A 25,178-nucleotide genomic window follows, 5' to 3' on the forward strand; every position below is an offset into this window, starting at 1 on the left:
GTGTTGCCTGTCCCTTCGTTGTTCGAGTAGGGGACTACATGATTCCTGCATCTTCAGGACCATGGAGACCACCACTGCAGTTTGCCTCATGGGGTTCAGGGAAGGGAGGTGGTTGATCATATCACATGTTAGGGAGAAGTGGCCTAGAGTGGAGGAAGAAAAGACTGAAGAGAGTCAGCTCATGTGTCCAGCTATATGCTGGTATCTTGGTGTCACAAACTCCCCTTAGAGGCACCTCATCTCTCTTGACCCCCAACCCAGGAGCCTGGGCACCCTGGGATTAGATATATTAATATATGATAGATTTATCCCTGGCTGATGGAGTGTACCAGGTGGACATTAAGTTGAAATGACTCTGTCCCCCCAGTATGGGCTCATGCCATCCTAAGCACTATTAACTGTGTGGCACTTGTGCCCAATCCACCAGTGACTGTAGGGACCAATATGGGATCTGTTTCATTGGATCCTGCCCCTGCGAGTATTAGGGTTCAGGATTGTATCGTAATGCCCTGGTGGGGTTTGTCTCCCCCACACAAAGCTCCATGCCTGTGGGAGCCCCATCAACTGCTGAGCCAACCAGCTTTGTGAGCAGCCAGTGGCTTCTCTCTCCTCCACTAGCACCTGTTCCCACATACCAAATCACTGTGTACCAGAGGAACAATGGTGGTGTATTAAGGCTCCTTCAGCCCTCTTGGCTGTCAGGTCTGGGAGCAGGAACTGCACTTTACAGGGTGGCTTGCTGCAGCTACTGGAGATCATGGAGGGAAGGGGGTAAGGGGCTACCTGGCTGACTGACTTACCCATCAGTGTATGGCCAGCCCTTTGTTCTTTGGTTGAGGAGATGGGGTACTTGTCTGGGGTGAGAGCTGGAAGGGGTCAGCCATGAAATGTGGACTTTGTTGTTCTTGCTGGTGTTTGCACCAAGTGTTCATACGGTGGTGCCTTTCCTGCCACCAAGGTGCTTCAGTGCTCTAATTCCACATGACAGGGAGCTTTCAGACAGCACCCTATGCTGCACGTCCTACCTCATGAGATATGGGGAGACTGGCTTGGCTGGGGGAACCATGATTAATTGCTGGAGAACAGATGGGGCTGGCGCAGGAGTGGTGGTGATTGGTTGCACCATTGGTTACACCCTTGGTCATCATCCTAAACTGATTTGGGTCTTGTTGGTTTTGCTAAAGTGGGAGGGATATGTTTTTGTAGTATAATGACCACTTATGAGCTATGCTGTCGTTTTTTGTTGTGCATCTTTGTGCTTGTTTTGTGAGGTGTTCCCACACTGACAGGGAGCTACCTAAATGTGGTCACATCCCTGGAACCATCCACACGATGAGCATCGGCATCGGTGTAGCTGTGCTGGCATAATGGAATGGCACTGTCAGTATTGCCCTGTGCCACTATTAATGGTCCTTATGCTGGTCTATCTGGCGTAAGTATCATTTGGCTCCCTGAGTCAATCCACTCCCTATTAGATTGTCTTGTAAATAAATGGACGTGGTTTATCAAGGCTTTGGAAACCAATGAAATTGATTAATATGTAAAGTCTCATGTAGGATATGCTGTTTATCCTGGCAATTTTAGCTGAAAAATTAATTTGTTTTACAACGTGGTGTCTTTTTAAATTAGACATTTTTATTCCCAGCTTTTCAATGCAGGTTTTATCAAAGCAGTTTCTATAACAAGGTAAAAACAATTAAATTATTGTAAAATAAAAAGCTATTAATGTAGAATATTATTGTTGAGTGGAGCTGATATGGGCATGAGATTTAGCCTGTCCCTTTCTGATTACCTCTGATTACCCTTTCTGATTAAATAGTGATATTTAACTATTAATCTGATTGTATTAGTAAACTGTAACTTTTTTTGACATTCCTACTGAGTGTAAATAGGTGCATATTATATCTATATGGGCTGGATGTGCACAAAGCTATTGCCTCATTGTTCATATGATTCCTCTAGTTTGCTAGTTGTTTGCTCCAAATATGTTTTGTTTTATGCATATGTTACATTTATGTTTTTTGGGGGGAAGGTGTTCCAGCATAAAAATTATTAAGCCCAACCGTTAAGTCCAATTTAATATAATGGCAGCAATAAATGAATGAAGCAAGTGATATCAAGTAGATGTGGAACAGCAATGAAAGAAATAAAATCAAAGAAAGCTAGCTGCAATAAAACAATTAAAAGTAATTTTAAAACAAACGGCAATGCAATAGTAGAATAGAAGCAGGATAAGAAAGATAGTGAACACCCCCACACCCTCAAGGATGCAGCTAAATATTTTGCCAAAATCAAACAAATGATATTGAGTAGCTGTGGAAAAACACATTTCAGGCTATGTTTGAAGATGCTCATTGTCACCTTTTAAAATGTGCACTCTTGAAAAGGCCTTTACAAGTAATTTTAACTGTAATGTTACTGTGAATTGTTTATAAAAGCTAACGGTGCACTATTCTTTTTGGTCAGAACAAAGAAAGCTACATCATCTACATTTTTTTAAAAGGAAGCTAGTAGTAGTTGTTGTTTCTTGAACTCTTTGGGTTGGATTCCTGTGAATCAGTCCTGCTGCTAGCAGGGTCTTCATCTTGCCTTCACACAAGGGGCTGGATCAGTGAAAGGTTTTTAAAGAGTATTTTTTAGAAGCCATCCCATGTGAAGCAACTGATCCTGGTGAGGACTTTGAGGTCTCTTATGTTGGATGGGAACAGAAGAAAACTGGGCAAAGTTTGATCTAGTTAATCTGTGATTAACGTCTTTTGCATACAGCAGAAGAAAAACCAAAGGTGACTTAAGGGCCAGGCACCCCCCCCCCCCCACATACACACTACTGCTCATTTTAATGGCCTGCTAAAAAGAGCCTGATTCCCTCTGGACATCAAGCAAGTCCAGTGGGGGTGAGTCAGACTGTTGCGGCACAAGAAATGCTTCCCAGTCCAGCGGCAAGGAGTGCCTGGGCTCCGTTTGCACTCCAGCCTCTGAGGAGCGGCCTCTGAACAGCCCTTAGCCCTAGATGGATTGCAGTCTCACTCCAGCCTCAGCCACTGTTTGCTTCATTGGAAAAGAATCCGCTTATTTATTTAAGCTGACAAAGCTCTGGTTCCGGCCTCCATTATCCCTGGCATGACAAAGAAAGATGGATGGATGGGCGGGTGACAAAAGGCATGTGCCACAGCTGCCTGATGTCTTGATCTGCTTGTAACATCTTTCTGGAGGTGTGGGGGGAGGGGATAGGGACCATCAGGCAATTAGGCTCCTCATTGCAGGCGCAGTCCCCTCTGCTGTGCTGGGGGGGGGGTTGATTCTGGGTAATGACGGCTACATCTGTTCAATTAGATTTGTTTGTGTTGATGCTTAATTAGAGGATGTGTCTGGGTTGGGGGGAGGAGGGGCGGTGCCTGCATTAAATGTCAGACAGCTCTTCCTTAATAGCATGTCATTGTAACACACATTGACTGGGCAGCCAAGCGTAGTGGCCTTCTGACCCTCTGAGCCCCGGAATGGGAAAGGGAAGCTTTTTCTTTTCTTTTTTTGTTTTAAAGGGGAAGAAGGCAGAGGGGGGCAGCTCGGAAGCTGATTTGCATCCAGACCTTTTCACCACCTCAGTGTGGCTGCTTTTTCCTGGCAAGTTGAATCCCCAGCTGATGCTCTGACTTTGCAGCGCCCCTTCCAGAAAAGGGCATTTATTTCAGGGAAGTTTTGTATTGAGTTTGGATCTGAACCTTCCCGTGCGTTCTGCACTTTCTTTAAAAAAGGGTTGTGTGGCTGTGTGGCCAAATCCTTTCTCAGCAAGGGAACTTCCTTTCTTGCACGTGTTCAGTAATGTCACAATATCATATCAGAAAAGCCAGATGATGGTCGCCATTTCAAAGGTCCTCCACTCCTCTTTGGTTGCCAACTAAGAAAATGATCAGCAAAGATTCCTAAAGAAAATAGTATTCCATTCATGTTCATCAAACTGGAAACACCAATTCATATCATTGTTATTCAAGAATTATGAAGCATGCAAAATGGAAACACTGCACACGTTGCGTTTCCATGATGATCAAATCAATTATAATTTGGTTATTTTCAGATGTTTAAAAAAGTGAATTGCCATAAAAAACAGAGCAGGGGCTATGGGGGAAGAGAAACAATATAGACACAAGGCAACAAAACCTACCCACCCCCCAAAAAAAATTAAGAAAGGAAAGAAATTATATGGATGGGAAATTGTAAGGAGAAAGCTACATTAAGATTTACTACTCATTTAATATTAAGTAAAAAAAAATCAATGTAATGCAATCAAAACTACATTAAAAAAACCCCAATCTGTTGTCTGGGAGACTTGGTGGCAAAGGGGTGGAGTGTACATACGATGCTGACACCACAAAAGGGAAGTAGAAATCAAAATTCGATTTCAGGAATTCTATACTTGTAAACTGCAAGTTAATGCCTGTGAGGAAAAAAAAAAGCAACTGAAAAGTGAATCAGGAAAATATGGGGTAAGGGGGCAGTAAATTCAGAGCTACATCTGTAACAGCTCTTTATTGATTTTTTCTTTGAATTTTGACATCATTGGGCTCCCCAATTATAAAAGGTTGCTTGACCCTTCTAACCACTACACCACACTGTCACCATGCTTGTTATGTCACCCTGAATGATGGCCATGTAATGCTATTGCAGAGAGAAGATGAATTTTCAATAGTTTATTCCTGCCTTGGTTTATATATTTATTAATCCTCCAATTAATTCCAAACTATTAAAATGGCCCTAATCTGTGTGGGAGTTTGGGGGAATAGTTGTTTGTATTTGTGCCTCTAAAATGATAACCAACTGAAAAATAAAAGGTTTTGTGTCTCCATGGCGTAGCAGTGTGCCACCTTTTGATCACAGATGTTTTATTTATTCACCCTTGAGACTGTGCCCGAAAAATTATCAAAGAGCACCAAATCTTGTCTGCGTCAAAACCCTGTACGGCATGGCGCCTTCGGAAAACAGCTATTGCACTTTTCCTATGTGCTTGTTTTTATTGATATCTCCAAGGGTTATATAAAGTATTTTAGAGTTACCTAGACAACAGAATGTGGCATGCTAAAAGCAAAAAGTCATTTATTTGGGGAAAAATACAATATTACTTTTCATCCGCCAGAGCCAAAGCAATCTTCAAGTAGGCCTAAACTCCATTTGTAAACCAATGAGGGCCACTTAAATGACATGGAAGACCCACAGATCAATCAGCTACAATGAGAGGAGTCCCCCTGTGCAAGGGATCCTGGACACGCTGCTCTTCCGTCCAAATGACAAGGACATTTTTCTGTAGTATACATTAGATAAAAATTATTTTTGGTCTCTAGTTTCTGAAACTTCATAAAACAGACAAGTGTGGAACAGTGATTGAGCCCAAGTTTTTCTGACTGCCCCGTAACTCTGTAGTGTGTACCATCAGTTTAACCACCCCCTTTCCCTTTGAGCAGGAGAGATGCTCTCAGCTGATTCTTCTTTAGCTTTGTCTCTGATCTGCAGCAAATTTTCCTTCTCTTAAATTGTTGTTGGTCATCCTGAGCAGTGGTCCCCAACCTTTTTATCACCGGGGACCACTCGCTTGACAATTTTACTGAGGCCTGGTGGGGGGGGGTAGTTTACTCCTCTACTCTCAACCACTGCCCTAACGCTGTCTCATCGCTATGGTAATGTTTAAACATCCCTTCAAAATAAGATACAGACACGCCACAACAATGAACATAGGGAACATTTTATTTTCATGAAAATTTTAACTTATGACAATGACAAATCAATGGGAACCCTGAGCTTGTTTCTCTGCAACGAGATAGTCCCATCTGGGAGTGATGGGAGACAATGACACCCGAAGTGTGTTGCTTATGTCCAGTCTACTCCGTTGTTTTGTTTTGGTTGCTGTCACTGCAGAAAACCCCGCTTCACACAGATAAGATGTTGGAAATGGCAACGGGGCTTTCAGTGCTGTGGTGGCAATCTCAGGGTATTCTGCCATGACTTTAATCCAGAATACCGGCAGAGTTGTTGTCTCAAAAATACTTTTAAGCTTTAAACCTGTAATCTCTTCTTAGCTAGTATCTGATCTGCCATATTTTAATGTCATCATGATCCTTCCTTGTTTTTCTCCTTCAGCTAAATGTAATGCTTCGAAGAAACCTTCTTTTGCTTCTGCTGTTTCTGCTGCTTCTGCTTCTTAGATTTTTCGGGGGTGGGGATGGAGGAAAGATCATTTTGATACAAATTAGTCAGGTTGTAGACTTAAACACATCTGATATTACATTTTCATGCATAAAGAACTTCAGCAGAACTGCATTTAAGCATTTTATGGAGGCCTATTAAAATGAAATTTATTGTGCCATTGCATTTTTTAAATCTCAGTGCTTTGAGGGGTTACTGTTGTGAGACAAATCTGCTATCCATTAGAAAGCCAGTGATAATTTCCTTCAATACTTAATGGTTTATTTGTGCCAAGTCCTACTTCTGATTCACATAAAAAACTGTGTGAAAGATCTCCATCTCTGTGTGTGTCTTGTCAAGTGGGTTTTGATTGTTTGTACGTTTAAAAGGGATATACTAGATTTGAAGTGACAAAAGCAAATTATTGCTCTTCGAACGCTCAATAAATCTGCTGCCTAATTAAAGAGTTAGCTAAAATAGCTGTATTTCTTCATAATGTTTAGAGCAAGGACTGTAGAACTGGTATAAAAGTGTGCTCTCTCAAATGTGTGTTGGGAGGTCTTATCTTTTGGTACAGCTTTGTGCCTGTTGAAGACTGTTCAACAGCACTTACTTTTCCATCACTCAAGGGAAACTCTATGGGACTTGTGCGCCAAAGAAGCTGTAGAGGTTCTTGCAAACACACACCAGAGGTATCTTTGCATAGGAAAGGCACAGAAATTCCTGCAAAGCAGAATGATATTTACTGTGGCTCACCCATGCATTCTAGTCACAAGATGGCAGTGGAAATTCATTGCTTGTGCCAGGGTTTCTTAACCTAATCCAGGGCAGAGTTCAGTCGGCACAGAAGGGGGTAGCTCTGCTCAAGATTATACTGCAACTCTGGTATATTCTAATTCAGGGGTAGTCAAACTGCGGCCCTCCAGATGTCCATGGACTACAATTCCCAGGAGCCCCCTGCCAGCATTCGCTGGCAGGGGGCTCCTGGGAATTGTAGTCCATGGACATCTGGAGGGCCGCAGTTTGACTACCCCTGTTCTAATTTCTTAAACCTTCCTAATTAGTGTTATCTGAATATTAATCTACACGTGTCTTGCATTGGCTTGGTATTTCTACCCGAACTTTAGGATCAGTTGTAATCTGGTAGGATATAGGCATGCTAATCTCAACAGAGAGCATCAAAACCTGCACTCCAGCATCTTCTCAGTCTGCCTGTTTCCATCAGAAGTAAGAGTGCTGAAATTTGTTTGCATTTTGATTTCTTGACTTTTTCAATCTTCCTAATGAAGGCGCATGATTTCAGATTGAAAGGGCAATTACATAAGGCTCACTGTCATTCTTTTAGCTTGGAGAGGAGAGGAACGCTGCATGCTGTAATGGACAGAGGACAAGTCTTTTGAGTGCCTATGCATGCAGTTCCCTTTTTTCATGTTTGGTAGAGTTACCAACCCCAAGGCATGACCTGGAGTTCTCCCTAAATAACCCCTGATGTCCCAACTACATAGATCAGTTCCCCTGGAGGAAATGGCACCTTCAAAGGGTGAACTAATCAGCATCACATCCATGCTAAGCTCTAGGTACTACCCCAAATCTCCAGGAATCTCCAAAGCTGGGGTTGGCAACTGTTGTCTCTAGGGAGCAGCTGTTAGCCCACTGGGTTCAAGGTATCTGAAGTAGACTCTTAGCCCAAGTCTACCCATTCCCACCAATGTTCTACTTGGTGTTACAATATTTAAGGAACACCAGCACAGTTGTGATAGCTGTGTATATGTGGCATGTGTTAAACTATATTTGGTAGTATGCTTCAATGCAGATAATATTGAAATCCAGATTAATGTCCTCACCTTGACCTTTTCAATTCTGTGCCCAACTTTGGAATTCAGGGTCATGGGTGATGGAATATGCGCAACAGGCAGATTCCTTCATTAGTTAGCAAAGTGCCTAAAAAAGGCTCAAGCAAACAACGGAAGTTATATGTGGCATTGAGTGTTTGTAAATCAACAAAACAACAAATAACCAGGTTCAGTCAGTGCTTCTTTAATATAAGTATTAAAGGAAATACCTTTCTAGAAAGAGCAGAGTAAAGATAGAGTCCTAACACTAGAAAGGTATTTCATGGGAGGGGGCTCAGGGGCCAATGGAAGGTGATTGAATTCAGGTCGACTTCAACCAAATGCCTGGTGGAAAAGCACCCTTGTGCAGGCACCCTCACGTGCCACTCTAGGAAAGGCCAGCATGGTGCAGTGGTTAAGAGTGGCTTCCTCTAATCTGGAGAACTGGGCTCGATCCCCCCCCCACTCTTCCTCCACATGCAATCAGCTGGGTGTCTTTAGGCCAGTCACAATTCTAACAGAGCTCTCTCAGCCTCACATCCCTCATAAGGTGTCTGTTGTGGTGGAGAGGAAAGGTAGGTGATTGTCAGCTTAAACTGTTCCACAGGGCCTGCCCAAGGGTGCTTTTCCACCAGGCATTTGGTTGAAGTCGACCTGAATTCAATCACCTTCCATTGGCCCTTGAGCCCCCTCTCATGAAAACCACCACCGATAGAATGAAGAACAACATATCTTTATAGAAGAAAGTAAATAGTTGTATTTCAGAACCCCATTGGTCGCGGAAAGTACTATAAAGTCACTGCTGATTTATGGCAGCCCTCTAGGGGTGGCCAAACTGTGGCGGGCAGGGGCTCATGGGAATTGTAGTCAACGGGCATCTGGAGATGCTATAGGGTTTTCAAGGCAGGTGTTTAGATGTGGTTTGTCATTTCCTGCTTCTGGGTAGTCCGAATACTACCCATGGCCAACCCTGCTTAGCATCTGAGACCTGATGAGATTAGGCTATCCTGGGCTGTCCTGGTCAAGGCCAGAACTTCATCAGAAGGGGCCATATCTAATGCCAGAAATGAGGGGAAGTTTTCACCTGGGTACAAAATTGCTTTATAGCATCAAAGAGTTGGAAGGGGCCATCTAATCCAATCCTACTCAATGCAGGATCCTACTCAATGAAAGATCAGCCATTCAGGCACTGATAATCATTCAGTGGCTCAGAAGCCAAAGGGGCTCTGAGATGGCACCTGTGGCTCTACTGAGCACCATCCCCAATGTAGCACCTGCCTCATGTTTCAGGAAAGGAGGACAAGACCTTGTGTGCTGGGGCTTGTGGTTGTTAGCTGGTTTCTGTCTCATAACAGCTGCTGCCAGAAGAAAGAGTAAGCTGCAAGCATCCCAGAGGTGCAGGCCTCCCACTCCAGGTTAAAAGTAAATGTAGCTCTTTTGATTGAGAGTAATTGTGATTGTGGCTCTCCGTGAGTCATTGAATGAATTCTACAGTATTATCGTACCAATCTGACAGATCCCTTACCATTTACCTGCGCAGTGGCTCCTGAGGTTCTGTATCTTGGTCATCCTGCTCTCTGACCAAACCTTGCAACTGACTTTTGTATCAAGATAGAGAAGAGGGAAGAAAAAGCTAACACAGAGGTTAGACTCCTCTGTTCCAACATTTTAAGCAACTCCAGTTGATCTTTTTGAAATGTATTTGAATTGCGGATTGGTTTCATGAAGTTACGACCAAAACAGTGCTGTTAGAAAAAGTTCGTTATTATAACCAAATGGCCAATAGTGCAGTCCTAAACAGAGTTACATATTCCTAACCATATTGGGATTAGAAAGGTATAAACTTAGTTTGGGGGGTTGCACTGTAGGAGAAAAATTTGGGCCATAGCCTATGCTTGGTGTACCAGGTAGCGTTTTTAAAAATACAAACCAGATTAAGAACAGCTCATTTTTTAAAAGAGTGAAACTTTCTTTAATCTCATTATGTATGATAAATTTCCAGAGGCTTTAACTATCAGTAGTAATAACTGGATTTTAGAGCGTTGCAGTAATAGCTCAATTTGAGAATTTGATTAATTTTTTTCCATATAAGCAATAAATAGATAACCATTTTAAGAGCCTTTAATGAAACACCTCCAGGAAACAATGGCAATCAATGAACCTTAACTTAATTAAATTCTTTCTCGTTTATATGAGATACTTCTCTTTTATCTGCTTTATCACAGTCATCTATTTTGAATTGCTTAAACTATAATTTTTCTTAAGTCTGTTGCACTATATATTTGTCATTGTATAAATCAAATAATTTTGTACTGGGCAGATGGATCTATTAATTTAATGAGGAAAAACAGGGAGGGAAGTATCGGAGTAATAGCTTAGTATTAATCAGCATTAATTTCTGCAAGGAAACTTCTTTTTAATGTAAGCAGAGTACACAGGGTGATAGAAAGTACTGTATTAGGTTGTTGCAGCAAAATCCAGTGACATTCCAAGGATTTCAGTGTAACATTTCCTGAGTCAAAGCTCTCTTCATCAGCTGTGTGTAACTCTTATTACTGTTGTATCCTCCATGCATCTGGTGAAGTGAGCTCTGACTCAGGAAAATGTTTGCTTAATTCTTTTTGTAAACCTAGACTTCCCTTTACTCTTTTCAAGGGAGCTTAATCTCACAAGGTTATGAGAGAAATTGTAAACCAATGCTTGATTGCTTGGCATTATTTTTTTTTGGGGGGGGGAAAGTAATCTGTCATTTCCCCAAGAATCATGTCAATCTCTGGCTTTATAGGGATGCCAGCCGCCAAGTGGGCCTGGGGATCCCCCAGAATTACGACTCATCTACACACTACAGAGACCAGTTCCTCTGCTTTGGAAGGGGGACTTTATGGGATTGCACTACCACTGAAGCTCCTGTATCTCCAGGCCCCACCCTCAAATCTCCAGGAGTCCCCCATCCTGGCAATGATACTGCCCTGCCCCCTTCTGGTGGTCAGGGGAGGCAGCCCTCGGGTTCTCTTCTGTACTTCTTTTTCTGGTATGGACTTCCCTATCCTTTGGAGCTCCCACTGTGAGCATCGGTGCTCCGAGGCAATGTGATACCGAATGCTGTAAATTTACTTCCCTAGTTTGTTTTGTTTACTAACTGGTATCAACCTTGATTCTGTATCCAGTTTGGTGTAGTGGTTAGGAGTGCGGACTTTGAATCTAGCATGCTGGGTTCAATTCTGCACTCCCCCACATGCAGCCGGCTGGGTGACCTTGGGCTCGCCACAGCACTGATAAAGCTGTTCTGATTGAGCAGTGATATCAGGGCTCTCTCAGCCTCACTTACCTCACAGGGTGTCTGTTGTGGGGAGAAGAAAGGGAAGGCAACTGTAAGCCACTTTGAGCCTCCTTCGGGTAGAGAAAAGCGGCATATAAGAACCAATTCTTCTTCTTCTATATATGATATTTGCAGGTGCTCTTTTTTCTCATTTAAAGTGCTGGCATTTGTTGATCTAGGTAGAATTCATTTGGAGATAATGAGGCCTTGCTGAACTAAAAAAAAAAATCACTTTCGTTGATTGCTTCAGCCAAGTCAGGAACACTCGTGTCTCTATGTGTGATTGTGCAGATGACTCAAGAATGTGTCTTTCTGTGTAAGGTTAAGAATGTTAAAAATATAGCAGGGCAACTATATTTCCCCTAAATTATCTTTAAACCCAAACACCGTCTTTTTCAGTCAATGGAGGGCAAGCTATAGGAGCATAATAAATGTGGCAGAGTTTTCCGTAATGGGCTGTGATGGCAGGGTGGGGCTGTGGAGGTAACTCTTCTTATTAAAACAGAGTGGTTAGGCAAACACTTCTGTTCTACAGAGTGTGATCTGCTGTCTGCTGTGGTGGGCAAGCTCCTTCCCTCAGCCTCTGTCTCCCTCTATTGCTTGATGGAGCAGTGGGAGCAAAACAGGGGCAGGTGGTGTCATGTGACCCTATTATGGCTCTGCATGATGCTGATTTTAGTCTCTCCTCTCACCCCCTGCTCCTGCCAGCCAAAGGCGATCTTGGCTGACTACCCTAGGCTTGCCAGTTTGGAAACATGCTATGAAACTCTTTTACAGATGGGGGGGGGGTGCATTAATCATCGTGAAGGAAGATTTGAATGAGATTAAGAAAAATGACAGATTAAGGACAGTCCTCTCAAACTTCATCCTCATGTCATTTCTTTAGTTCTTTCCCTTGAAAACCTAATGAAGTGATTGCTGGGGTAGGGATCAAAATCCCAGTTGGGTACAAGGAGGTAAGATGGTGCATGAAGTTCTTTCTCCTGGTCAAATATGAAGAGCCATGCAATAAACCCACTTCTCCCTGAGCACATGGTGATGTATCAAGAATCTCAGTAGACAAATAGGAACAGTGCTTACCTCATGTAAGTCAGTTCTATGACTCATATTTCAGTCCAACATGTCTCCTGGAGAGAGGGAATGAATGAACCCTCCTTTTCTCTGCGGTTATGTGTTCCCAGAATTTTAAAATGTATATTTTAGGAGAACCCAGAAGAAATATTTTAACCTATTGGACACTGGCAAGTCAGAACTGGCAGGCACCTCTCTGTTCCTCTCCTCTTTCTGTGTAAGATTTGTGTGTGGGTGTTTTTATAGTTTAATGAGCCATTCTCTCTGTGTGTTTCCTCTGGGTTTTCTTTCTGTCAGGGTTTTTGTGGCAGTTCTGCTTGAACAGCCTGGAGAAGCCATGCGCTTGAACTTTTGTTTAGCTGATGTCCTAAATGCCCCAGTGCTGTCTCCTTAAGGCTCCACACTTCACGCCTGGTGTGACATTTTTCTTGTTGTTCAATAAACTCTGACCAAGAGGAGCTGTCAGGCTGATCTACACCACAGGCTAGCATTCAGCCAAACACCAGACAAACATTTGGGTGCCCTGAAGGCCTTTGTCCCCCCCCTTTCTTGTTTCATGACACACGTAAGAAAATAAACACCAGTAAATCACAGATTTGATGAACAGAAGGTGTTTCATCCCTTTGTGATAGCACACCATTCTTAAACCATACCATAGAAGAGATTGGTGTTTGAAGAACGGTCATGAGATTTTACATCTGGATGCAAGTGCCAGAGAATTGGGTTTCAGAAATGCAGATGTACTATTATTTCATATAGTATGAGAGTGACCCAAAACAGGTCTATTCAGAAGTAAGTCCCATTATTCAATGAGGCTTACTGTCCCAAACATATCTTCTATGGGCGTGAGGGGGACGTTATAAGTGTCCTGATCTGTGTTTGTATTGGCCAGTATAAGTATCAGAGATCCCTTTTCTAATACGTAACTGGGACATGCAATCATTTCAATTAAATGTTGTTGCATTTTAGTATGTTTAAAATGTTAACTGATATTTCATTGGTTTTGTTAGTTACATTTCTTGGCTTCTACTGGGAACACAAATCTAGTGTTAACTTTGTGGTCTTCCATTCAAGTACCATGAAGGGTTCCAGGATTATATACATTCACTCATGAGGTGACTTGTGTCAGATTCCAAGCAGATGGGAAATAGGGTCCCAATCTTATAGGCAATTGGAATTCTCCCTTGGCGAATGGGCAGAGTCCTATGCTTGGTGATCCTGGAAGATAGGAATCATCAGAGAGTAGGCTTGAGGCTGGCATTTGTCTCCCCAAGAAATGCAGTCAGAAGGTACACTGGTCCCAGATCGTGTATGGCCTTAAAGGTGATTACCTTGAAGTGGAATTCGACTGGTAACCAATGCAGTTGTTGGAGAATTGGCCGAATGTGGGACCTCTATGGCGTTGCTGTGAGGACCCTGGCTGCTGCATTCTGGACCAGCTGTAGTTTCCTGATCAAGTTTAAGGGTAGGGATGCTTAGAGTGAGTTGCAGAAGTCCAGTCTAGAGGTGACTGTCACGTGGATTACTGTGGCTAGGTGTTCCAGGACTGAGTATGGTGCTAGTAGTTTGGCTTGGTGAAGGTGGCAGAATGTCAGCTGTTCTAGTCTTGTGACCTGTGCCTCCATTGAGAGGGAGACATTGAGGATCACGCCTAGGTCCCAGGTGGAGCCAGCCGCTGATAGCTGCACACCGTCCAGATTGGGCAAACATGCTTCCTCACTTGGACCCTTCCTGCTCAGCCATACCCTTTGAAGTGTTGAGCTTCAGATGACTCTGCTTGAGCCACCTAAACACTGCTTCCTGGGAGCTGATTAATACCTCTGGGGAGAATCAGAGTGGCCATCCATCCGGAGGAAGAGCTGGGTGTCATCTTCATATTGATGACATCCCAGCCTGAACTTCCATACCAGTTGAGCAAGGGGGCGCATGAAGATGTTAAATAGGATTGGAGAGAGCATGGCTCCCATAGGAGCTCCATATGTAAGCTGGCGGTGGCTTGATGATCTCTCCTATTGTTACCCTCTGTCCGTGACCCTGGAGAAAGGAGATCAGCCTTTGAAGGACTCTTCTCCATATCCCAGCATTGGTGAGGTGGTAAGCTAGAAACTCATGACCGACTTTGTCGAACACTGCTGAGAGGGTGAGCAGAATATATGATGTGGAGATCTTTACTTGGCTAGTGTGCAAGCAATGTTTATGTGCCCCTAATAGGCTACTAGTAACCACAAAACAGCCAGGTCTTTTCCAAAGCAAGGTTTAGAATTTATTGAGGGGAAATATAGTGCTACAGGAATTGAAAAGCTATACTCAAAGAGAAGAATAGTTAAATTGTGTCCAGAAGGATGTATGTATGAAGAATTGCACGTGAGGAGAGAAAGTAAAAGTGAGCCAAGCTTGTAGCAGCATGGGAATTCTGCGCCAAGGAATGGCTACAAGGAAAAGAGGGACAGAGAAGGCAATTTTAAAAAGGGGGAAAGGAGTGTTTTTTTTAAGAGAAAAGGAGTGAACAGAGAAGGTGTTTACCAATCAGCCTGCTGAGCTGGGTAGAGCACACTGTCTGTGTAGATAATCCAGAGATTCATTGTAGAGGACCTTAAGGCAGAGCTTCCAGAGGTCCCTAGAAAATAATAAGATCTGCTGATTCCAGCAGAGAAGAGTGGAGTTGGCAGCCTCTGAGCCAGAGGGGCCAGTGCACAGTTTTGGCTGACAGAAAGATAACTATAGGTCCCTGCACAAAAGAATATCAGCAAAATAAATGTCAAGCCCCAGAATTCAGGGTAAGTCCAGGACGGGGTTCTGAGGGTTTCCTGACTTTGATTGTGTTAGAAAGGGGGGTTTTCCCAGAAAGGTAACAAAAGGCAAGCACATCTAGGCAGAGTGGACAAAGAGGCTTGGAGGGTGAAGGCTTTACCAACCTGTCCCAAACAAGGACAGTAAAAGCAATCAAGGCCACCTAGTTGCTTGAGAGTAATAGCCTGTTTTTCATGAAGAGCAGAAAGTAGGAATTTAAATGTCTCAGAGCCATTTAAACCCATTTTATGCCCTTCATGAGCCTCCGTGAGTGGCTGTCAACTGCATCAAAAATAATGGAAGTTCATGACTGCTATTCAGTTCATGAACATCACTTCGCAAATCACAAAAAGAACAAAATTCATGACAAATGTAACTTCGTCAGCTCGTTTATTCCCATCTCTACTGCTTCACTGTTTATATTGTCTGACTGCTTATGCTGTATATACATTGTCACTTTCGGACTGCTTCACTGTTTATGCTGTCTGTTTTGGGATTTTTCACAAAAGTAATCTTTTATTTATAAATGGTCTTTGGATTTTTTGCAGTAACCTTTATCAATTCAAACAGTGTGGTGCCTTTTTATAATCCTTGGTATTATGTACCTTCTTTCTAGTTGTTAGAACGGGTTTCCTTCTTTCTTTTCTTTTCACTTGTCAACATAGCATGAGGAGAGTCTCAAATACATCTTCTCCGAAGTATGGCATTGCTTGATCCTAAAATGGCTGTCAAAACAAATTTAGCCCAAATGGAGTTGGGGCAAGCAATTCTCATCTAGGAAGGGGATCTCTTGTAACATGTGGGGGCTGAAGCCTGCACTGTTCAGCCATCGAATAACAGTGGGAAGAGAGTGCTGCATTAATCCCTCTTGATGGGATTAATTTCTCTCTGACGAGATCTTTGAGACTTCTGGCTAGAAAAAGTTTCTGTCAGTTACAGTACAGCAAGTTGAAAGTGGACTCCCTTTAACTTTCTCCTTTAGCTGTCTAGTGGTAGTAGCAGGTAAGTTTCACTGGAAGATCTACCTGCTTTTTGGGTGCCTGACCTCAAAACCTCCCCAGTGCCAGAGATCCTTGGAAATGTAATTTTTCCTGGTGTTGGAGATCTTTAACGTCCCTGGATCCTTGGGATGGTGCTGTCTCAGGTGGGAAGATCTTCAGAGATTTCCCTGCCATCACTGCTGCTTATATGCAAGTGGAAAAGGTGCTTGAAGGATTGAGTTCATGGGAGTTGGGAGATTCCATCAGGTCCCCAAAAATAGTCATCTGAAAGCTGGGGTGTGTAACCTAACTTCTATTTGGAAAATAGCTCAGTTTATAGAATCCTTCTTGGAGGTTTGTATATCACTAGTGAGCAGCCCACTGAAAATGGAAAGGCCGGTCCCATTCTTGGAATTATTGGGGAAGAGACTGACGTCAAATGTTGCCCGAAACCACAATTTCATTGGTGCCAGCTAATGTTAGCATGATTGTCTGGATGCAGTCCATTACGATTAGGGCATAGCTTCATGTGAATGCTAGAAAACAACCCTCATCCAATTTGGAGAAGCTAGTTAACATAAGATCATGGCTTTGAATAAAGTCTGAACTGAGCCAATAGGACAATGTCACAGTGCTGTTATTCAGAACTGCGATGCAATCCATTCAGAGTGCTGTGTTCTGTAACTCAAGCAAAGCTATCCCAGAGCAGGAAAGGTATAAAGTGAGGTAACTACTTTCAAGGGAAGTGTCTGACTATATATATTTAAAGCGTAGAAAAATATCCCATGTGTGCTTGTGTGGGGGTTATGATTTCATTACATCTCTCTGCCTCTGGCCTGGATATTTGTATTCATTTTAGTATCATTGTAACCTGCTTTGGGAGCACTCTTGGAGAAAGGCAGGTTTAAAATGCCCTATATATATATGATGTGTGGGGACACCTGGATCTCTCTCAGTATAAGAAATCCAAGTCGCCCGTTGTTTAGTAAGCTTAGGGCATAAAAAAGAAAGCCTTTCTTCATGCAACATGCAATTAGTATACACCTGATGACCATATTTGGTCATAGCCAGTTGCATAGGGTTTTTTTAGAAGGCTTAGTTGCACCCATGAAAGTTGTGTATTAACCATGACAAGCCAGGTTCCTTAAAGGCAGAGTGGGAGTGGAGTGAAGCACATAGCATGCCTGACAATGTTGGGCCGTGTTTCCCATTTAGCTGACATTTTCTGGAGGCAGAATTCTGGATTAGGCAGCTCTTTGGTCTTATCTAGCAAGTCAACTTTTACATGTAAGGAGGAGTCACACCTGGAATATGCCACATCAGGCTTATTTTAGCAAACTGCTTCATAGCTCCTTTGTGACAGGAGGGGAGGGGGAATCCCAACTTTACGTGAGGTCATGCTTCCTATTTAAGGGGAACACTTTCGGGGAAACGGCTACCCTGTGATCAGCGCAAAAATAGTATCAGCTTTAAGCATTCTTTTCACACTTCCCCAAAGGTCAGAAGTGATGTGTGCTGTGTGGTTCAGAACTCTGCCCAAACATTTGCGAACAGTGTGACATTTTCAGATACTGTGTTGTGCTCTATTTCCCTGCTTGATGCTAAGCAATTGCATACACTTCTTAGCTGTCTTAAATGCAAGTGTGTGAGAGAGGGAGGGCATGAGGGGGAGGAAATGGGGGTGGGAAAGCAAGCAGCTTCACAGCAATATCAAAGGGGCTTCAGCATCAATCTTCTCCCTGGAAGATGATCTGTCAGGCTGCATTTGTGCTTGTGATCTTCCTTGCTTTTTGCTATTGATCTGATAGGACATTTCTTTTCTCCTTTTCCCTTCCTTTCTAATATTTCCTGCAGGATCAAGCTGTGGGTGGATAAGATGCAAGAGGACCTCGTCAAGCTAGCGAGAACAGCAAGTGGGGAGGCCAATCTTGTGGAAGTAAGTGCCACTTGCTCGGGCTCTGCTGGACAGAATGGGAATGCTCACAAGAAAGCATCATTCTGCAAGGTTACAGAAAATGTATGAAACCTAGGAAAGGGAGGGGAGGTTAAAATGCTGTGGAAGATTCAGGGCTGGTTTATCTGTGTAGCACGTGCTAGAGGCTCCACGCTTCCAGGGGCCCTACACAGTGCCTTCACCCCCATGGATCTGGGCCATAGTCTCTCTCTCCACTCCTCTTTTCCCTCTTAAGGACACTTGGAGTGAAACCTTGTTCCACTGTGGGGGGCGGGGGCTCTGTCCCAGTCTGGCTTCTCCCACCACAGTTGTACTCTGCTAGGGCTCCGTGAATCCTTAAACTAACTCTGGTGTGATGGGCCTCACAAATCCTTAAACCACTCCTGAGAAGATTTTTAAAAATATTGTGTGTGTGTACGGGGTAGTGGTGGTGATGTTCAGGTGGCATTTTTGTTATTGTAGCAACCGAAAATGACACCAGACATTGCATGCCACCAGAAGGTCAGAAGATGCCAAAGTTGGGAAAAGAAAGGAGATTGGGGGCAGACTTTGACAAGCATCCCCTTGATCGAGAATGTTACACTCCTATGTGGGATGGCCGTTGTCCTCTTCCACCAAACATGTAACTTCAGGAGGGATGCTTATGGAGCATTGAGGGAGCGTTGAGTCACGTACCTAGCCAGCCAGATCAGCCGAATCAACCCTGATGACAGAAGTGTGTGTCTGTGTGTGTGGGGCAATTGGGGGAAAAGGGGGAGGGGAGCAAGAGAGTGAAGGGAGCTGGAAGAAATGGAGCCGAATGGCAGCAAGGTGAGAGAAGCAGAGAATGTGTGGGAATGGGTTTCCCCTCCCTCACAAGTTTTTACCGATTCCACCCCTTTGCATGCATGTTGTGCATATGCATATGTGAGACAATACACACCCCAACATACTCTCTCCACCACACTCATGATCACTCGTACTTTCCAACACACGCATGCACAGACACACAGAGCCCAACCCAGAAGAGTGTTTACATATGCTCCAAAGTGAAGACAAACATTCAGAAGCTCTCTTTACAAAGACATTGGAAACAGGCTTGTGTACTGTATGCAGTGCCTGCTTTTGAACAATATTAGATTTCTTTTGTACAAAGAAGATATGATAGGAGAGGTCACAGCATCTCCATTAATTGACTGTCTGTGTGCTAACTCTGAACATCTTTTATTGTCGCGAAAAACTCATATTAAATCAGCTGCAAAAGGCATGGACTTACTACTGCCTTCGACAACAGCAAAACTCCCTTCCCTGTAGGGCATGTCAAGGAAGTGCAACAAGCTGGAAAGAATTTTTAAAACAGGAGGGGAGGGGGCACAAATAAAAAGCTGAAGGAAAGAGAGAGTCTGATGCAACTGCCTAAATCTTGACATAGATCTCTGGACCTCTGCAAGCCTTGCATAGATGCATTCACGTTCCTTAGGAACCATAATGCAACTCTGTTACTACTTTTCAGATAAAGAATGCAAGACACGCTTTATTTCAGGACTTCTGCTTGGCAGGAACCCGAACACTAATCTACCCAAAATATTTTCTACCTCAATAACTGTTGTTGGCCTTCATACCTTATTGTATTGTGTGTGTGTTAGTGGGTTCCTATTTGATTGTTATTTTGTATGCATTTTAAATACTGTTTTAACGTTGAAATGTTTTGATGTTTGGCCTCATGGGGACTGTTTTGAGTAGAAAGGTGGCATAAAAATATTTTAAATGAACACATGCTAAAGTGTAATCCAGATGTCTTGCCGGAGGAAAATGCATAGTGTTGTGCTCAAGGGCCTCCACATTTTCGCCTCCCCACATGCAAACAGAGAGCTGTGTCAGGTCTGCGATTTTTGACATCAGTCTGTGCTTCATGTGAAAATCAAGGCAGGGCACTAATAATGCAAGCTTAAACAGGTCGATTTAGGATTCTGCTTTAGTCTGCTGAGTGGGACTTACTCCCTGGAGAGTGTGGTTAGAATTGCACTGTTGTCCTTCTACTGCAATCTCAGGATGAAATGGATAGAAGTTATTTCCGTGTGCAAATTCCTACATGAATTAAAGCTCCGTTAGTGAGTGCATGCTTAACACACACACAGAGAAGCTCCTCAATCCAATCCTTTCACCTTTTTCTACATTGAACAATTGCTGTTCCCTTTTAGTGCTCAGTTATGTCTCATCTGAAATGAATTGGCTCATGGGTTGGATTCATGGATCAGTTCCACTAATAAAGGTGCTTTCCTCTCACACAAGAGGTTCTATTTTTACATAGATAGATAAACCTAATGCAGGAAAAATCAAATAAACAGTTATCGGATTGGGGAACTGTCTCGGAAGAAGCACATGTGAAAAGTATCTAGGGATCTTAGTAGAGTCAGTGGCTAAAATGACAAATGCAATTTTGTCATTTGTATTTTATATATATATAGGCGAAACCCCAGAGTTTTCTTTCCTGTGCTCCAACATCCCTGTGACCTCTGTGCCAGTTTGGTGTAGTGGTTAGGAGTGCAGACTTCTAATCTGGCAAGCCAGGTTCAATTCTGCACTCCCCCACTTGCAGCCAGCTTCTGACCGAGCAGTAATATCAGGGCTCTCTCAGCCTCACCCACCTCACAGGGTGTCTATTGTGGGGAGAGGAAAGGGAAGGCTGCTTTGAGACTCCTTTGGGTTGAGAAAAGTGGCATATAAGAACTAACTCTTCTTCTACTACTACTACTGCAGTCAGAACTGCATTAGAATTTTTAAACATGCATACAAGCCACCTATCTCCCTTTGCCCCCCACAAGGCCTTGCGCTCTGCAGGTGCAAATCTGCTGGTGGTTCCCGGCCCATGAGGGGTGCATGTGGCCTGGACCCGTTTTTGGTCCTGGCCCTGACCTGCTGGAATGAGCTCTTAGAAGAGCTAAGGATCCTGATGGAGCTTTCAGAGTTCTGCAGGGCCTGCAAGACAGAGCTCTTCCTCCAGGCATTTGGTTGAGGCTGGGGCAGTTAAGATCAGGTGCCTCTCCTCAGTCTGGCCAGGATAATAGGCTATTACCTAGTTATATCCTAACATCCCTGAGGCACCGGATGAGAGATGTTGGAGCTGGGGGAGAAAGGCTAGGTTTAGTGGCTGCTGTCTGGGAAGGCTTAGTGGTTTTACAGGGAGATTGTTTTATATTTTTACTGTGGGGTTCTGCTGTTTTAGCCCATTACAAGCCAGTATTCTGGGAGCAGTGAGAAATCAATTTGTATATTATCATTATTATTAATAATAATTATTCTGTGGATGCAGGCTTCAGGGGCCCTCCAACTGACAGGCTCCCCTGGCTTATGCACCCCCCCCCCCGGTTGGTTGTTATAGCCAAAAGGGCTGATATGGCATGCCCATTCCAAGCTCACTTTATTAAAGTTCTGGCTTCTTAGGCTATATTTCTCGTCAAGGTCTCGCTGTACGATATCTACAAGGCTTCTACCTGGTTCTCTTCAATTATGTTTATCAATGTAGACTACAGAAATGAGGCAGGTATGGGGAGAGTTTCAGTCACTGTTCCGCTGACCTGTGTTGTGATGATTGTTGTACTCCCATGTTGTCCTGCACAGAAGTCAGGAAAATGAAAGCAGAGTTGCAGTTACCTACCCTTAAATCCTAACTGTTACAAAAATGAAGTAATTTCTTTTGGGGCACATATTGCTAGTGTGACATCTGTACACAGCAAGTTGGCTGAGGAGATGGGAGTTCAAGTTCCACTTGACTTTTTGACTTTTTCTATACTGCTATCTCTATGGTCAAGCAGCTACAAAATGCAGCAGAAGCCAGTACCCATGGCTTGATTTTTTTAAACTGCAAGTTTAACTAATGACTTGCACAATTCATATTTCACAAACCAGCTATGAATCCTAATTTGAAATCATTGCTAGACACCAATCCACAGATCCTAACATGATGGTTTAAAATAATATTTGGTTTATGATCCATGGGTTTGTAATATATCTGAACCCTGTCCTTATGTGGCCTCAAGGAGGCAGCCCTTCTTTCAGCTTACAGTTTTCTGGTAAAGGAAAATAAGCTATCTGCATTTTCATAGAGTCATTGTGATGCTGAACAAGAAGAAAGAGAAATCTACTCACTTCATTATTAGCGACGCTCCTTCCAAGCTATGTCTACTGAGTTTCATGAAGCTGCAAATTGTTGTAGAGGGCAGTTTCCCTTCTCTTCTTTGAGTCTGTTTTAATTTAAATGATAAAAGAGAGAGAGTACTTTGAAAACAGCTGACATTTTGTTTAGACTTCATGTGTATGAAGATGAAACTGTGTGGGATGTAATCTTTTCCTGTCTAATCATGTCAAACTTAATATTGCTGAAGGGCTGTGGTTCATGTTTTGTAAGATTTGGACCATAAGTGAATGTATGTGAAGCAAATAAGGATAGGTCTTGGCATTTAATAAGAGCTTATTTAGGGCCCCTGAAAGTCAGTTAAGACATTGCCTCCCAATGTGGCACTGTTATGAACAACTGTGGTTTAGTGTGGCAAGATGAGTCCTCATCAGAGGAGGATAACCTATCCCTGTGCCCTGCATTGGCAGACCATTTGTGTGAGTAAGAACTGATGCCAACCTCCAATCTAGCAAAACCCTCAAGCCAGGAAGCTTCCACCCACTGCCAGACCCCCCCACAATCTCATGAAGGAGCAGAGAAGGGCAAGGGCTGAGGCTTGGACCAGGCAGAGACAGCTGAGGCCTCTCCTCTGCTGAGGGAATGCCAGGGGAAACCAATAAGTTATTGTAGAATCTGACCCCCACTACTCACGAAAAAAGGAGCTAACTCAGCTTTTGGAGAGGAACTATGAGGGATCAGCCACATCTGAGGGAAATCCCTAATATAAGGCTGCAATAATACTAGAACCAGCATGGGATCATGGCATCTGTGATTTTGATGGGAGTTGCTTGACCTGCTTGAGATTGATTTATGGAACTTTGTTTCCTGATCCTTGGACTACTTTTGAACCCTTCCACTGGAACATGTGATTGAGAACCCTGGATTGAGACCTTAGACAGCCTTCTGACCTTGCATTTGAATTGTGTTATTGAACCTGAGGACCCATGTTATGAGACCCTGTGCTTATAGTTTTCACCTTTATAGTGTGCTTATATTTTTCACCTCGTGGGTATACAGGTATGTGGTTAAATTAGTGATCCTTTCCTCCCTACACTTCCCATCTAATCTTGCAAAAGGAGGATTTATCTCCCCTGCAAAGAGATGGGTGAACATCATGCAATTGACAGTGGAAGATGCACATGAGTTTCTCCTTCAAAGGTAAAATAGAATTAGGGATGCTGTGGTTTGTTCAGCGAATGTGTGTGGCATTCAAACATACCATGTTCAACAGTGGGAGCCAATCAAATATATGATTAGTTTGCACCAAACACCTCAAACAGCTGCTGAATGGATTTGTACCTGCTCTGTTGGTCAAAAGCAAGCAGTTACTGTTGGGGGATCAGTAGGCCTTTGATTCGCAACTACCCCCACCCACCCCTGCACAGTTGCTACATAAGGTAAAGGTAAAGGTATCCCCTGTGTATGCACTGGGTCATGTCTGACCCTTGGGGTGACACCCTCTAGAATTTTAATGGCAGACTCAATGCGGGGTGGTTTGCCAGTGCCTTCCCCAGTCATTACTGTTTACCCCCCAGCAAGCTGGGTACTCATCTTACTGACCTCGGAAGGATGGAAGGCTGAGTCAACCTTGAGCCGGCTGCTGGGATTGAACTCCCAGCCTCATGGACAGAGGTTCAGACTGCATGTCTGCTGCCTTACCACTCTGTGCCACAAGGGACTCTAAGGCTACATAGCAATGTTATAAATACGAAGCCTTCTTTCTGATCTCCAACTTTTCTATTAGCCAGGCAGGTCCTCCAATGACTTTTTCAAGAGGGGGAAAAAGGTGTGTGTTTGAGCTTCCTCAGATGAAAGGCACTGAATATTTGCTGTAGATCCCAAACTGCCCCCCAGAATTCAACTTGAAGGAAAATTTCCATGCTTGTAGCAGTTGGAGACGAGAGACCTCTACATGCAGAGAATCTTGCTAGCTCTCTTCCCCAGGCTTTCTCTCAGAAATACATAGCTTCAAATAGACAAGCAGTACAACATAGCCTACAGAGTTTTATGTGTTAAGTATCTTGGCCTATAGAGCATTAAGACACTTGGAGAACTGCTTTCACATCTGTGAGTCATGAGAAAAGTCCCAAGATAGAAACGAAAATGATTTGTAGAAAGTATAAAAATTGTTATTGCTTAGTAGTGGTCCAATACTACAAGGTGCTGAAACCAGCAAGATTATTTAGAACAAGAAGCAGCTATGCTACCTGGGCAGGGGAGAGGTCTTTCTTTAAATGAGGCGGCTCTACATTAGAGTTGCTTTCAATAATTATGGGAACAGCACTAAGGCAGTGATCTGGTGAATTTCTCAAGGAAGTTGCAATGTGTTAAATGAGCAGGTCAAAGAGAGATCTCTGAGGCATTGGTTCCAGGGGCCATGTCCTAGTTTCAGAATGTTAAAGGGCAAATTTGTACATAATGGAGATGTCCTTTGGGTGTCTTCCATCCCCATCTTTTTAGAATACATTCCTGCTTTTAGATTAGTAGTTGAGCAAACCATTCCATGGCCGAGAATGGTTTGGTGTCCTTTCTGAAGATCGGTTATTGTGTAGAAGCAAGGATCTCACATCTTTGGAAAAACGACATTATTCAGGGCTGTTGAAATTTACCCCCTGTTGAGAGCTGCAAGTGGTGGCAGTGGGGAGATCAGCGAGGCATCGGTCCCTTGCAGTGTTTGTTTTGTGTGAGACTCAATAGAATAGGAGCTCTTTATTGTATGGCTCATCTCTCACATTCTCTCTGCTGCTTCATTATCCAAGATTCCATCTCCCCCATGGTAAACGTAAGAGCAATCAAGGTAACTGGCTCTTTGTGTGAGTTGTATAAAAAGATATCCTTGAAGATATGGATAGCAGAGAGGGGAGGGTGTGTTGCTAGCCATCATTCTGATTCTTTGCACAGCCAG

The 25,178-nt window shown here is 43.4% G+C and overlaps 1 protein-coding gene across 6 annotated transcripts in view; it reads left to right on the top strand.

Annotated features, from left to right (window-relative positions):
• Positions 1 to 25,178, top strand: part of CACNA2D1 (calcium voltage-gated channel auxiliary subunit alpha2delta 1) — a 419,757-nt gene that overhangs the window by 72,251 nt on the left and 322,328 nt on the right. For all 6 annotated transcript variants that reach the window (XR_013231087.1, XM_077338003.1, XM_077338001.1 and 3 more), the window contains one exon: positions 18,018 to 18,099. Coding sequence is in view for 5 of the 6 variants with exons in the window: in XM_077338003.1 (XP_077194118.1) it covers positions 18,018 to 18,099 (82 nt within the window). In the remaining variant the exon portion in view is untranslated. The remainder of the gene's footprint in view (positions 1 to 18,017; positions 18,100 to 25,178) is intronic.

The sequence above is a fragment of the Paroedura picta genome, chromosome 5 (assembly GCF_049243985.1).
Source record: "Paroedura picta isolate Pp20150507F chromosome 5, Ppicta_v3.0, whole genome shotgun sequence".
Taxonomy (NCBI): Eukaryota; Metazoa; Chordata; class Lepidosauria; order Squamata; family Gekkonidae; genus Paroedura; species Paroedura picta.